We start from the raw sequence: 13,059 nt of genomic DNA on the forward strand, positions 1-13,059 counted from the left end.
GGGGTATATCCGACCATAAGATGATTTTACTGACGGTTGACGATCTTGGCACGGGTGCAAGGCCCTCTAGTACTGACACCAGAATTTTGGTTAAGGATTACGCAAGGGCTAATGATGAAAGCATCATTGATTTTTTAGGAATTATGGAAGATGATTTTGACGATGGTACGTTGGACGCCAACGACCTATGGTTAAAATTAAATAATGGGATTCCGCACTGTGAAAGTAATTTTATTCCTACCAAGCTTAAAAGGATAAAGCGGAGGTCGCCGTGGATTACAAGAACTATCATACACCTCAAAAGAAGGGTTCGAAGGATGCGCAAGAAAAAACATAATCCCACTATGGTTAGTCAGCTTTCACGAGAACTGAAATAAAGGTTAAGAAGCGCGAGAGATAACTTTTTTCTAATACTTTACTTGAGTTCATGACAAATCAGCCTCGGAAATTCTGGCGGTATCTGTCAAAACCGGAAAGTCCTCCAATCAAATTGGAAATTGCCGGTATAGTGGTTGAGGATGCGCGTACCGTCGCTAACTCATTCAATGCATATCTTCAGTCGGTATTCTCCCGTGCCCACACCCCTAATATGTCCTTATCAGAGTATGACTCTGCAATGCCTGAATTCCTGATAACAGAGTCCGGCATTTTGAATTTGCTGCTACAGATAGACGTTAAAAAATTGCCTGGCCCTGATAATTTATCAAGCACTTTCGTCAAGCGATACGCGGGTCAGTTGTCCCCCTTCCTGCATAAAATTTTCAGTGCATCACTTGAAACGGCAGTGCTTCCCGCGGACTGGCTGTGCGCAAAGGTCGTGCCAATTCATAAAGGTGGGAACAAGCAGCTTCTTGACACATACAGGCCAATATCTCTAACCAGCACATGTTGCAAACTAATGAAACATATAATAAATAAAGCTATCGCAACTTATCTGGAAGAAAAAAACCTATTATACTTCAGACAACACGGCTTCAGGCAAGGGCTTTCAACTGTAACTCAACTTTTAGAAATTATACACGACTTTGCTGTAACAATCGATTCAAGACTGCAAGCTGACGCAATTTTTGTCGATTTTTCGAAGGCATTCGACCGCGTTCCACACAGTTTACTAATCTTCAAACTCAAATCAATTGGTATTAATCCCAAGACTGTTTCATGGATCGAAGCCTACCTCTCGAATCGGTCCCAGTTTGTTTACGTAAAAAATACTGAATCGGACTATCTTGATGTTCTTTCTGGGGTGCCACAGGGATCGGTTCTGGGGCCAGCTCTTTTTCTTTTATATATTAACGACTTGTATACATGTATGGAATCAGAGGTTACAATAAGGCTTTTTGGGGACGACTGCGTCATATACACAACTGTTAGAACAGCCGATGAACAGACAAAACTTAATAAGTCTCTACGAAACATTGCTGCCTGGTGCGAAAAATGGGGCATGCAAATTAACACACAGAAAACCAGGTGTATGACTGTAACACGTAAGAAAGAGCCCTTAAATTTCACACATAAACTAAGTAATACTTCCTTGAAACGAGTAGACTCATTCAAATATCTAGGTGTCACAATAACAAGATCGCTGAAATGGGACGTACATATCAATAATGTTTGCGCACGCGCGTTCAAACAACTCGGATTTTTACGAAGAAAGCTAGAACAGCCCCCACCTCGGTAAAATTAACTGCTTATAAACCTCTGGTTAGGCCGATATTAGAATACGGCAGCATAGTATGGAAACCGCATCAAAAGTATTTAAACTTGGCATTAGAAAAGATCCAAAGCAGGGCGCTCCGATTCATATACACAAGGTATTCAAGGTACGACAGCATAACTGCGCTTCGCACACAAGCAGGCATACCGACACTTGCTGGTCGGAGGAGGTTGGCCTGTTTGAAGTTCCTTTACCTTCTTTACCATGACCTGATAAACTTAACAAAATCCGACTACTTGGTGCCCCCCGGCCGTCACTCCAGTCGAACTAACCATGATAAATGTATCAGACCATTCTTTTCGCGTAGCGACACACTAAAATACTCATTTTTCCCTTCAACAATACATCTGTGGAATTCCCTGCCAAGTGACATCGTTTGCTCATAATCTGTGCATTCATTCGTGTCGACACTCGAATTGCACCTCGAGTCATTATCGCAATGATGACCGCATTGTGGTCGTCTTGGCTGAGCGTTCCTCAAAAGTTATCAATGACGTATTGCCATGCCCCAACTTCTTTCAGACGCCGGTATCCATATGTTCTTTCGTACTTCTCTGCGCTTGGTTCTTGCGCACGTCTGATAATATACATTACGCTTGACGCTATACATTACACGGCACACCCAACTGCATTTTTTCCTGTATTAGCTGCTTCTTACACTTTACATGGCGTACGCACTGTGTAGGTTGTTTTTGTTTCCTTGTATTTACTTATTGCTGACATGGCGCGTCGATTGTAACCATAGCTTTACATTATAGGACCCAAGGCCGACAGATCAATTTCGTTACCCTCGTCCATACATTTGTTTCTTGCCTGAATGAAATAATGCCTGAGATGTACTTTAGCTAAGTACTCTACCTAGCAAGTACGTCATGTTGGCGTTCCTTATGATTTTATATGCTTAAAGCTTGTGAGGTTCTCTGGCGTTGAAGAGTCACGCAGGAGACATCACTTATCCTGCCCCGTATTTGTGCTTCCTTACATTCCTCATCCCACCCGGGAATGCGTCGTTTACAAGTCGAGCTTGTAGTTTGTGCAATACATACTGAGCCGGCATCAATTATAACCGCTGATAGGTTTGCCACTGCTTCATCAATACTGAGAGCACGCACGTCATCCCAGGGGCGTGAGAAACGCGCGTTCTGCTTACGTTCAGTTCCGACTCACGTGGTTGGCATAGGCCGCACCGACGTCGTCCTCCGCGTGCGCCGGCGCGGCCTAGAAGCGTTCAGAGTGGTAATTGCTGGCTGGCAACACCTTTATCTACAATTTATATATGCACACACCAACCGACAAGGCCAGCGGACCACCGCGGTGTTTCCGAAAGATGGCATATTGTCCAATAACAGTATGTCGATGTATATTTTAGGAATGTTTCCTGTACACATAGCGCCTTTAAACTTAATGTACACAGTTACTTGACATGAGCTACAGTTTGCGTAGATGTCCCTTATAACGTGTCAGTGCAATATGTGTGTCCATGCTCCAGAAGAGGTTTGTGCTGTAGGTCTTACATAAGAAAGGTAACCTAACTTGCAGAGCTATTTTCCGACACCGTTATGCGGGGTTCCTTTTTTTTTTCCAGCGGTCGACAGACTCTCGCCACTGTTTAGGTAATAGCAACGCTGTTTGACTGGGAGTTGCAGCCATCGCCTCAGACGTGGCTCTTGAATCCCACACATGCGAGCGGTGCGTACGCCTGGAAGGGCGCGGCTCGACAGACGAGACCCTTGAGACCACGAACACGGAGGTTGCTGGACCCTCCTTCGATGGCAGAGCAGCGCTGGCTGATTCCGCTGAGGGGGCTGATGACACAACCGCAGCCACACTCTTTGTTGGCCGGGCTGAAGCCGGAGCCTGCTACGGCAGCACTACTACGCGCGGCGTCAGCATACCCTGCACTATAGGGCGAATGTGGGACGTCATAGCGCTTGATTGATGAAGATGTTTTCTTTTACGTTTTGAGTTATGATGTCTTTTTTTCTGGCCCATTCGGGAGTAAGCTGTGTGGTTGCCGCCGCAGTGTATGCAATGTAGTGTGCCATCGCAATTGTATGAAGGGCGATCATAATATCCACACCTCGAACATGTTTCTTGGCAGCTCTGTGCGTCAACCATGGCCATAACGTTGACATCTGTGGCCCTTGCGAAGGCTCGGGGCGTATGGCCTGATGGGTCCGAATGTTAGTGCGAGATGTTTGGTTGGAATATCTTTGATTTTGTCCTCATTTTTATTCGGTGGATATTATACACGTTATCGTTTCTCAGTCTGTCTAGAAGCTCTGCCTCAGCGAGTTCATGAAAGTCATTATCTGAAAGTGGTGCATATTTCAATCCGGGGCGACAAGAAATCCCGAACTTGTTTTCCTTTAACGCAGCTGCCACAACTAAGCCGATCACAGCGGTTTTTTCTACCACAATCGATATCAATGGCAAATTCTGGGTCGTCTCAGTTCTTAGTTATTATTTTCATAAGATGCAACCAGAGGCAAAGAAAACAAGGAGAAGGTGCTGGAACCGCGAAGCAGATTTATCGCGGAACGAAGCGCACTTTTTATGAAGCACGAAATTCATGTAGGCAGCGTAAGATGTGGCCTCACCCATGTGCTATTATGTAATATTGCAGCATAAACAAAACATAGAAAATCTTTTTTTCGCAATTTGTGCAGCTGGAAGAGTGGCAGTCACATCGCTGAGTCCTTACCTTCAAATGTTATGTATATGTTATATACATATGTTATATAACGGCACATATGTTAAAATAAGGAAAAAATACGTACGAACTACGGCACCCAAAAATTTAGCTACGTAATTTCCAGTTTTTAAATGATCACCATCCTGCTGTAAACATTATCCACGAAAGTAAATCATTCCAAGCTTTCAAAAATCGCATCACTACTCGTATGTATCTGTTGTCACTGCAGGCATGACCACTCCTTTTGTTTTTCCTGTTGTTTCTTACAGTATTTTCCCAATTGTACATAAATGTTCAATATGAAATAACTCCAGTTTCAATGTTAACCAACCACCCTGTATATCCATCTCGTTTAGTGTTTATTTTATGCGCTGAATGTCTTGTGCTCTCGAATGGGAGCAAGAACGGCGCAAACTCTTTGTCAGGCATCTACTTGCCTTTTGGTCTGCACCCTAGGCAACTGTACCGTACGTTGTCTGAATAAACTCTTTGACTCTTTGAAAATGTAATGCACGCTGTTTGGGTTCATCAACTGAATAGGAATAACGAAGTACAATATGATAGACCAAAATGTGAGATTATCGCATGTGAAGTCGGATACCTATCATATACCACCACCATAATTGCAAATCGAGTGTTAACTAGCTCTCTGATTCAACAAATGTCACGTTATAGAAAACAGCGACTAAAGACCGCCTCAACTAAAGGTAACATGTTCAAGACCCAAGGCTGGGTACCTTTAATTACCGCGGCAAATAAATGGGGGCTTCTGAGTTGGACTCATGGAGGTGACGCCAACGCTGCATCATTCACTTCGCATCAAAGAGTTTTAGCGTAAGGCCCGTGAAGATATTGAAGCGCGTCACATAACGGAACACTAAAGGAAAATACGAAGTCAAACTAAAATGACAGATAAGTGCTCGAGAATCTCTAAGGCGTCAATATTATAGCGAACAGAGCTTTAGTGATCGAGAAATCGAGGTAAATGCAGTACATGATTAGAGACTCCCCCAGGACATTCAAGTACTTGCCCGATGACGAAAGCACTCAAGAGTTGAATTCGGTCACTAGTACTCAACTACTCGTTGCAAAAAACATCATCGCATTGTATTATAAGATAAAATAAAATGATACTTGTCCAGTTCCATTTCATGTTTAGAAAGAACTCATTGAAATTACGGTTGACATCGACGCGGGTGGTCGAAAGGTTTCGTTTTCACTCGACTCTGCACCGCCCACGCTTTCGCGTTTCAGTACATTCCTGATCGCGTAGTGCTGCGCTTGCTTTGCTGGCTTGCGAAACTCGCAGTAACTGCAAGTATCAGGAAATTCAACTTGGATGTGATGTCGCGGGATGACTGAACGGTCTACGCCACTTGACCAAAAAGCAGCTGCAGCTGCGAATCCCCCGCTCTGTCTTGGCTCTTTGCCACCGTCTGTCGGGCTCCGTTTTCCTCACTGACGGCAACAAAGGGCGCCAATGGCGTATGCAACGTTACCCCTCCCCCGGTAGGGTGGCGGGAGATTTGAATTTCGAAGAAGGTATTCGGACCTTTCAGATACCATTTTTTCGTAAATTAAGTCTCTTCTTGGCACTAAACAAGCGTTTTGAGGTTTCTGGAAAGGTATTAAAACAGTCCACATGGACTTAGTATTTGCCTTTAGTGTCCCTTTAATAAAGATTAAAATGGAGTAGAAGATGAAGAGAAACGACACTGACGCCTGTCCTCACGTGCTGGCGCAAGGGGCTCACGTGGCATTGACCATCCTGCACGTGCTTTAGAACACGTAGCTAACCGCAGCGGATCCACTTTACAACATCGCGGAAAAGAACGGCATCAGCACAGTTCCAGCCATGGGCATCGATTTACGCAGCTCCATCGAAGTTCGCCGGCTCCTCCTTGGCTGCGCATCCACCATCTCGGAAGGGTCGCCATCTCACAAGACGCCTTCGGCGATTTTGCTCCTCGCGCATCCAGAGGAGGCCAAGGGCGACGAGTTCTACGCGTCCAGGAACTTCACCATGGAGGACGTCCTTCCAGACCAACGGGACCTTGAGGTCAAGCCTTGGAGCAAGGGCAACGAACGCGCTGGCAACAGCTGCATATGGCGTCGTGGGAGACTGTTCCCGAGGGCTGAGTTCGACCTGCTCGCTGAGATGCGCGTGAAGGACACCTTGCCTGAATGCAACATCAAGCAAGCATTCTGCACTGTGCAACGAGCCAAGCACCAGACGGTAGCCGCATCGAGGGGCAATGGGCACCGGCAGATATACAGGTACAGTTGATTTTGTTGTGCATTGATGAAACAGCTGTTGTGTTGGAAACACTCAGTGGAAAGGCCGAATGTGTTATTTTATACTTAAGACGAATCACATTTACGGCTTGTTTGTCTCACGAAGAAAAACAAATGCTGTTTATTTTTTTACGCAGTTCTACAATGAAGGAATAGCTTCAGTGTAGCAGGCAATAGGGAGCAATGTAGCTCATTATACAACTGGTTTTCCGTGGTAACACGATTGATGGCCGAGTTTGTACATGTTGTAACGCATTCGGCTATAAAAAAGTATTTACATGATTGGATTGAATTAGCCCTTGCCGCAGTACGTTCAATATTTTTTCAGTGAATTTTTCAAAATAAAGAAATCTGTTAACAACCACCACTGCACAGAATTGTTGGGCTAGTTAGTCTAACATTGTAAATTGCGTTCATAACATTGTAAATTGCGCTCTGCGTTCATTGTTATACTGTTCCAAGGTTGTATACGCAACTTACGCGCACGTTGCGGCTTTTGCCACGTTTACTGCTTTTTTAACCTCGACGTTGCTGTGAATTTTAGCGTTGACGCTTTGCCGCTCCTCTAGTCATCTGCTTCGCCAACATTACGATAATGTCTAGCTTCTCCATGCTCTTTCACTTAATTAGTTTAGAGGTGTCCGCGCTCTAGCTCTGCTTAAATCTCCTGTTTCCTAATAGGATAGTGCCACCTTAATAGGTCCTACTGAAATACACGTAAACGAAGAAACTGATTTGATTTGTATACGGTGGACCGACTTTGTTGCTTGTGCCATTTTGCTGAATATTTTAGAATATCCCCACTGCCTGGAGCAGATCCTTCAAGGCATAAGAACTTTTTTTGCAGGAATGCCAAGTAGCACAATTTACTGAAGGGCTGGATACTTTGACACAAAAAAGTGCGCAAGAAGCAAAAAAACGCGCATGGAGTGCGATGCAATAAAAACATTTCACTGGGGACGTATCATTTATTGTACCTTTATTTATCTTTGTGCCTTTCTATCTTGATTGATTTGAATAAGGTCGCCCCGCCGTGGTTGCTCAGTGGCTATGGTGTTGGGCTGCTGAGCACGAGGTCGCGGGATCGAATCCCGGCCACGGCGGCAGCATTTCGATGGGGGCGAAATGCGGAAACACCCGTGTGCTTAGATTTAGGTGCACGTTAAAGAACCCCAGGTGGTCAAAATTTCCGGGGTCCTCCACTACGGCGTGCCTCATAATCAGAAAGTGGTTTTCGCACGTAAAACCCCAAATATTATTATTATTATTGAATAAAGTCGTGCCTGAATGAAGAGAATTGAAGAAAATAATCATGAAGTATAATGTGGCTGCCTGAGCACTTTGCGGTCGCAACGTAACATGAAGCTCGTAACAGAATGGAAAATAGTTACTTTTCGCACAGATTTTTTAGCTATCTATAAAGCTCAACAACTTCTTTTCTTATTCAGATCTTACTACGTGGCCGCTGCACTTCAAGAACTAAGATTACTAAATTCTGCACTTCGCGATTTCTTAAATGTTGGCAGGGTGAGCAGGATATATTCTTCATCTTTCTCGAATGGATTATGACATCAGTGTTGTGATTAAGTAGACGCTATGTATTGGACTAAAGCAGGAACTATTTCACCGGAATAGCTGCAGCGTTCACCGAAGCCTTGCTTGACGATTGTCCGTTTCAAAAATAGTGTTCATTATCGTCATGTGTCGTCCATACAGGTCGGAGGAGCCTGTTACACATGGCGTGGAGGATGGCATGAGCAAGAATCGCCAGGTTGTCGAGCATGGCGGAGTGGCCTCTCCAAAGCACAGCGTCGGCGTCTCGGGCTGGAACCCCCCCATTCACCTGCGTGACACGCTGCCGTCTGTGCTGAGGATGCCGAACTCCATCAAGGCTGAGGGCAACAGTGACACGTGCGGCGTGGCGACTCGAAGCAGCTGCCGTTGGAGGCTACACGCGAGGTAAGACTAACTTCTTTGCAACAGAAACACGGAAGACTTTCTGTTGCCATATTAAATAACATTTCATTTTGTACGACTGCTGTCGAAAGAGACACTGTGAAATAAGTCCGGGTATTTACGTGTACTCGGAACGCGTCAGGAAGAGCAGCGTAAGTCGGAGTGTGCTATTCCGTCAGAATAGAGGCTCCGGATGCTTCCCCAACTTCAACACAATATATTGACCTGTGTTGACCGCTCTAGGCTGGTGTATAAGCGTCCAATCCCTTGGTAAAAATATAATGTGCAGAAGAAAGAGAATGTGTAAATCGACCAACATTAAGAAGCAAAATTCCGATTGAGGTACAGCAGGTTTTCCTTCAATCCCATACAAATTCGAATAGGAGAACAAAATAGGCATACAACTATTTTGCAGATATTTAGAAGAGGAAATAAAACCAGCGAGGCTCTCTAAAACACATTGACCGCCCTTCCACTACTGTGAAGAGAGGTCGAAGGGAAGCTAGGGATCCGCGGCTCTTCGTTGTCGTAACGCTTCGGCATCGCGCTCTCTCACGGCGAGGTCGGCACGTCGACGAGGAGCCCTTTCTCGAGTGAGTTCCCGGCGGCGTTCATCAAACGCCGCAAGTTCTACGGCCGAACGCGTGACTACCGGGCGGCCGTCGCCTGCGGCCTGCTCTTCGGCAGAACAAACGAAACGACGGCGTGCGCGAGGCGAGCGAACACGTCATCACACCATTTCCCATCAGCGGAGGAAGGGGGGCGTCTCTAATTGGCTCACACCTTGCGCTGCGTCTACTTCTTCATGCATTTAAAACCCCGCTTTAAATGTCGCGTATCGTGAACCGACAGTGGCTGAATCAGCTGGCGTGGTGGTTGGTCTCCAACCCGGAGGTCGGCGGTCCGAATGCACAGCCCGACGAGAAATCTGTATTTTCGCGCGGCTTGGGTCCTTTCGTATAGCAACACCAACACCGACGCCAACACGAGTGACGGAATACAAGGTTCGTTTGAAACATACGCCGTACTAAGAGAAATCCTGCCGGTGCACGGTGGGAACGCTCAGCCCTACGTCGACCTGATGTGTGCGAGTTCAAAGCCACAATAGCGACCTTGCCTCTCCAGGCGTTTAGCGGCGACAATTTGGGGTGGCGCTCTCTCGGGGGTGACGTGACGGCCAGGACGCCGCTCGCTTCGGCTCGCCCGGCTGATGTGCGCGCTCGTTCCCTTCGTGCATGCTTGGGGTATGGGTCGCTCAAGCCGTACTTATTGAAGTATATGCGGGCTTCTTTCTGCTGCCATGCGTGAACCAGAGTTCCTTCTTCAAAAGCGCGTGAATCGAGAAAATCTGCGGCTTGGATATCGCAAGCTAAGTAGCGTTGAAGCGGTCTACTGGTTTTGCAATCCATATATGCGCCGTGTCTGTCCATAAACTTTGCGTACAAAGAATGCCTGCAAATTCAACACGCAACGTTTTATATTATACTTCGCTAAACAGTTGACATTCCCTTAACACTTACCTATGAGAGACATTGCATTTTACACGGAAGAAATGTTTTGGTATTTGGTGTCAACATGTTAAGCGTGTTAGAAAAATGCTGCCGAGCGAAGCTGTCATGGTGATTCTTATTACTATGGTGAGTTGTTCTAGTCCAGTATGTCCACTTTATTATAGAGTAAAACAAATACTTAGGCGCGCATTTAGTATGAAAATGTTCGCTGTTGCTTTCATCCCTTTCTGAAACAGCCCCCATAAAACGAATATCTGATAACACTATGGCGGGTCGTATGTAAGGTACTTACATATATAGTGAATTGACATATTCCGCACTAGCAATGACGTGAGATCGAGAGCCAATCAATTGCAAGCGATGAAATGTTTCATGGTGGCCTTCAGTAGGCTTTATCGAAAATTTGGCGCACCCCTCACGCAGCGGTAGCAACCGACTGTCGATATGGTGAGACACGCATTGTTCGCGAAATCCATCAGTTCACTACAACTTCGAATTGAAACCATGAAGCAGTTATTGACAGCGCTAATTAGAATGCATAAAGTATACTCGAGGTACTACTGCTCAGCTTAGGGTTCCTCGAATGGGACAGTTCAAGCACCTTCTGCCTCACCATGTCTCGATCCAGCGTTGTTTAATTATTGAAACGGTGAACTATTCCCCTTGTCACTACATGAAAGAGAACCTCGCGAACCTTCATCAGGAAGACACCACAAGCCTTACATATTTCACTTGATTTTTTACCCTCCAGCAGCAAATCTTGATATCTTCAATATGTCCCATACTAATGAATGACGCTTCGTCTTCTTTCTGGATGCAGCCATACGGCCCCATAAGGCATACTTCAAAAAAAAAGAAAAGAAAAATTGGGCCGAGCCGCTTGTTTCACGCTGAGCCGCTGACGTCACGTGAGCGGCGCTCACAGCGCCCCTCTAGTTCGTTCTCGTGGCTAATGGTGTTGCGCGAGCCCAGTCGCTTGACCATAAGGTTGCCAACGATGTTCTTACAGAAATGTTACCATCTTATGAAAATAACACGTCGCTGTCTGTGCGTCAAGCTGAGTAGGAAAGGGAAAGTCCCCTCCCAATATGGCACGAAGCTATGCAAAAGAAACCCACATGAGCTTCTGAGGAAGAAATCCTCGAAATCGAAGAAAGGTTCGTGCTGTTCGGAAAATCGACGCCGATACCGACGCAATTCCGTGACGGTCGCTCTACCATATGAGCTAACTACAAGGCCATCAAATCGCTGCACGAGGGCGAACTAATCGGCAAGCCGAAGAACGTGGACACCTGGTTGATTCGTTCTACAGTCTAGTGGATGACATTTTTCCCTCTCATAAACCTTTCTCCACCTCAGCGGACTCCGCAGAAATGATATTTGCCATGTCATCCACGCTCAGCAACTCGTAATTGCCTTCCTCTTAATATGCGTCACAGCACACTAAAATTATTACTTATAGCGTGTTAATTCACCGCTCGTGTTCTGATACGAGCTTGTTCGAAGTAATTAGAGGAGTACACGCATTGAGCGGTGCTCAAATATGCTGCTCTTGTCTATTACAAGACCCGTCGCCTATTGAGTGACGTTATGTAATGTTTCTTCATCACCTTCACTATACCTAGGGCAAAACTTCTTCCTTCAAAAAACCTTCTTTCCTAGATTCACTTTCACTTTCTTCACTTTACTGGTTTTGAAGTCATGTAAAGCATGATGGGCGCTCCGAGCTATACTCGATTAACTGTGCAGAAGACATCGTCAACAGCTTCAGAAGACCGGAGCCGTAAAAAATTTGTTGATTGCCATAGAGTGTTTTGGGTCTGGCGTAAGAATTCCTCCATTTCCTGTGTCAGCCAGAGATAACGCGTGCAGTTAGGGAGACTGATTCTCTACGTGACTCACTCACACGCAACCACACCTTTCCTCTTCGCCTACCAGGTTCGCCCAGCCCAGAGCAGACGGCAGTTCGGCGGCGCACGCAAGCAACGGCGCACAATGATGACTGAGGATTCACTCGTCGTCTGTTGCAGCCGCCACGCTTCCACCTTCTCGGCAGCACCCTGTCCAGGCTGTTGCTGCAGAACAACTCGAGCCTCTCTAGGCGGCCTTGCTGCGACTTCAGCTGCGTTTGTCGTAAGCTGAAGAGGTGACGGTACGGTCGCTGCTTCCCTGGTGACAGGCGACCTTTCACGTGGACTCCCCTCTGCTGGTAGTGTGGGTTCACTAGCCATGCGGAAGCGGATTGGGGGCCCCACTACGTTGAAGTTACCAGACTGTTTGGGGAAGGCTCGCCGGGCAAATCCCCAGTAAACTCTGCAAGCTAGTCTCCCTGTTGCCATCTCCCGGACGATCGTGCAGCTAAACTGAAACGCCACTGGCGACTAGCGCCAACATACTTCTTCTGTAAATTTTAGCAATCTTTCAATTTATTTGTGTGAATTTAGTATTGTTAAATGAGTTTCAAATACAGTATATTGTGATTGAAGTGTGTTGCCGAGTGCATTCAATGAGCACCGTTTTATTGGGCGATGGTAATGCACAAAATTAGATGAGGCCTGTACTCCAATTTATTTCCCACTGGTATTCTCGTAACAGCAGCTGCGAGGGCCTAACCAATTTAAAGGCAACAACGTGATGTTGACAATACTACGTCATGATGCACCGGCCAAGTTAGGCACGTAACTTTGTTCGAGTGCTCGGCTACAATATACTAATAGAGAAGCTAATTCTCGCTCGCATTGAGTCCGCTGTTATTTGACTAAAGCGTTCTTCGCAAAAACGTTTTCGGGGCAAGTGTAACCTCGCATATTTAAACAAAAGAACAAACAAACAAAAAAATTGCCGACGATTGCGTTACTTCCTAATGCGAAATTTGAGCGCAGCAAATA

The 13,059-nt window shown here is 45.9% G+C and overlaps 1 protein-coding gene across 1 annotated transcript in view; it reads left to right on the forward strand.

Annotated features, from left to right (window-relative positions):
- Positions 1 to 12,794, forward strand: part of LOC142569095 (uncharacterized) — a 126,988-nt gene extending 114,194 nt beyond the window's left edge. The window contains exons 5-7 of the mRNA XM_075678601.1: positions 6,285 to 6,686; positions 8,421 to 8,663; positions 12,110 to 12,794. Of these exons, the coding sequence (XP_075534716.1) occupies positions 6,285 to 6,686; positions 8,421 to 8,663; positions 12,110 to 12,170 (706 nt within the window). The 3' untranslated portion in view covers positions 12,171 to 12,794. The remainder of the gene's footprint in view (positions 1 to 6,284; positions 6,687 to 8,420; positions 8,664 to 12,109) is intronic.
- The last annotated feature ends 265 nt before the right edge of the window (positions 12,795 to 13,059 follow it).

This window comes from Dermacentor variabilis, chromosome 1 (assembly GCF_050947875.1).
Source record: "Dermacentor variabilis isolate Ectoservices chromosome 1, ASM5094787v1, whole genome shotgun sequence".
Taxonomy (NCBI): Eukaryota; Metazoa; Arthropoda; class Arachnida; order Ixodida; family Ixodidae; genus Dermacentor; species Dermacentor variabilis.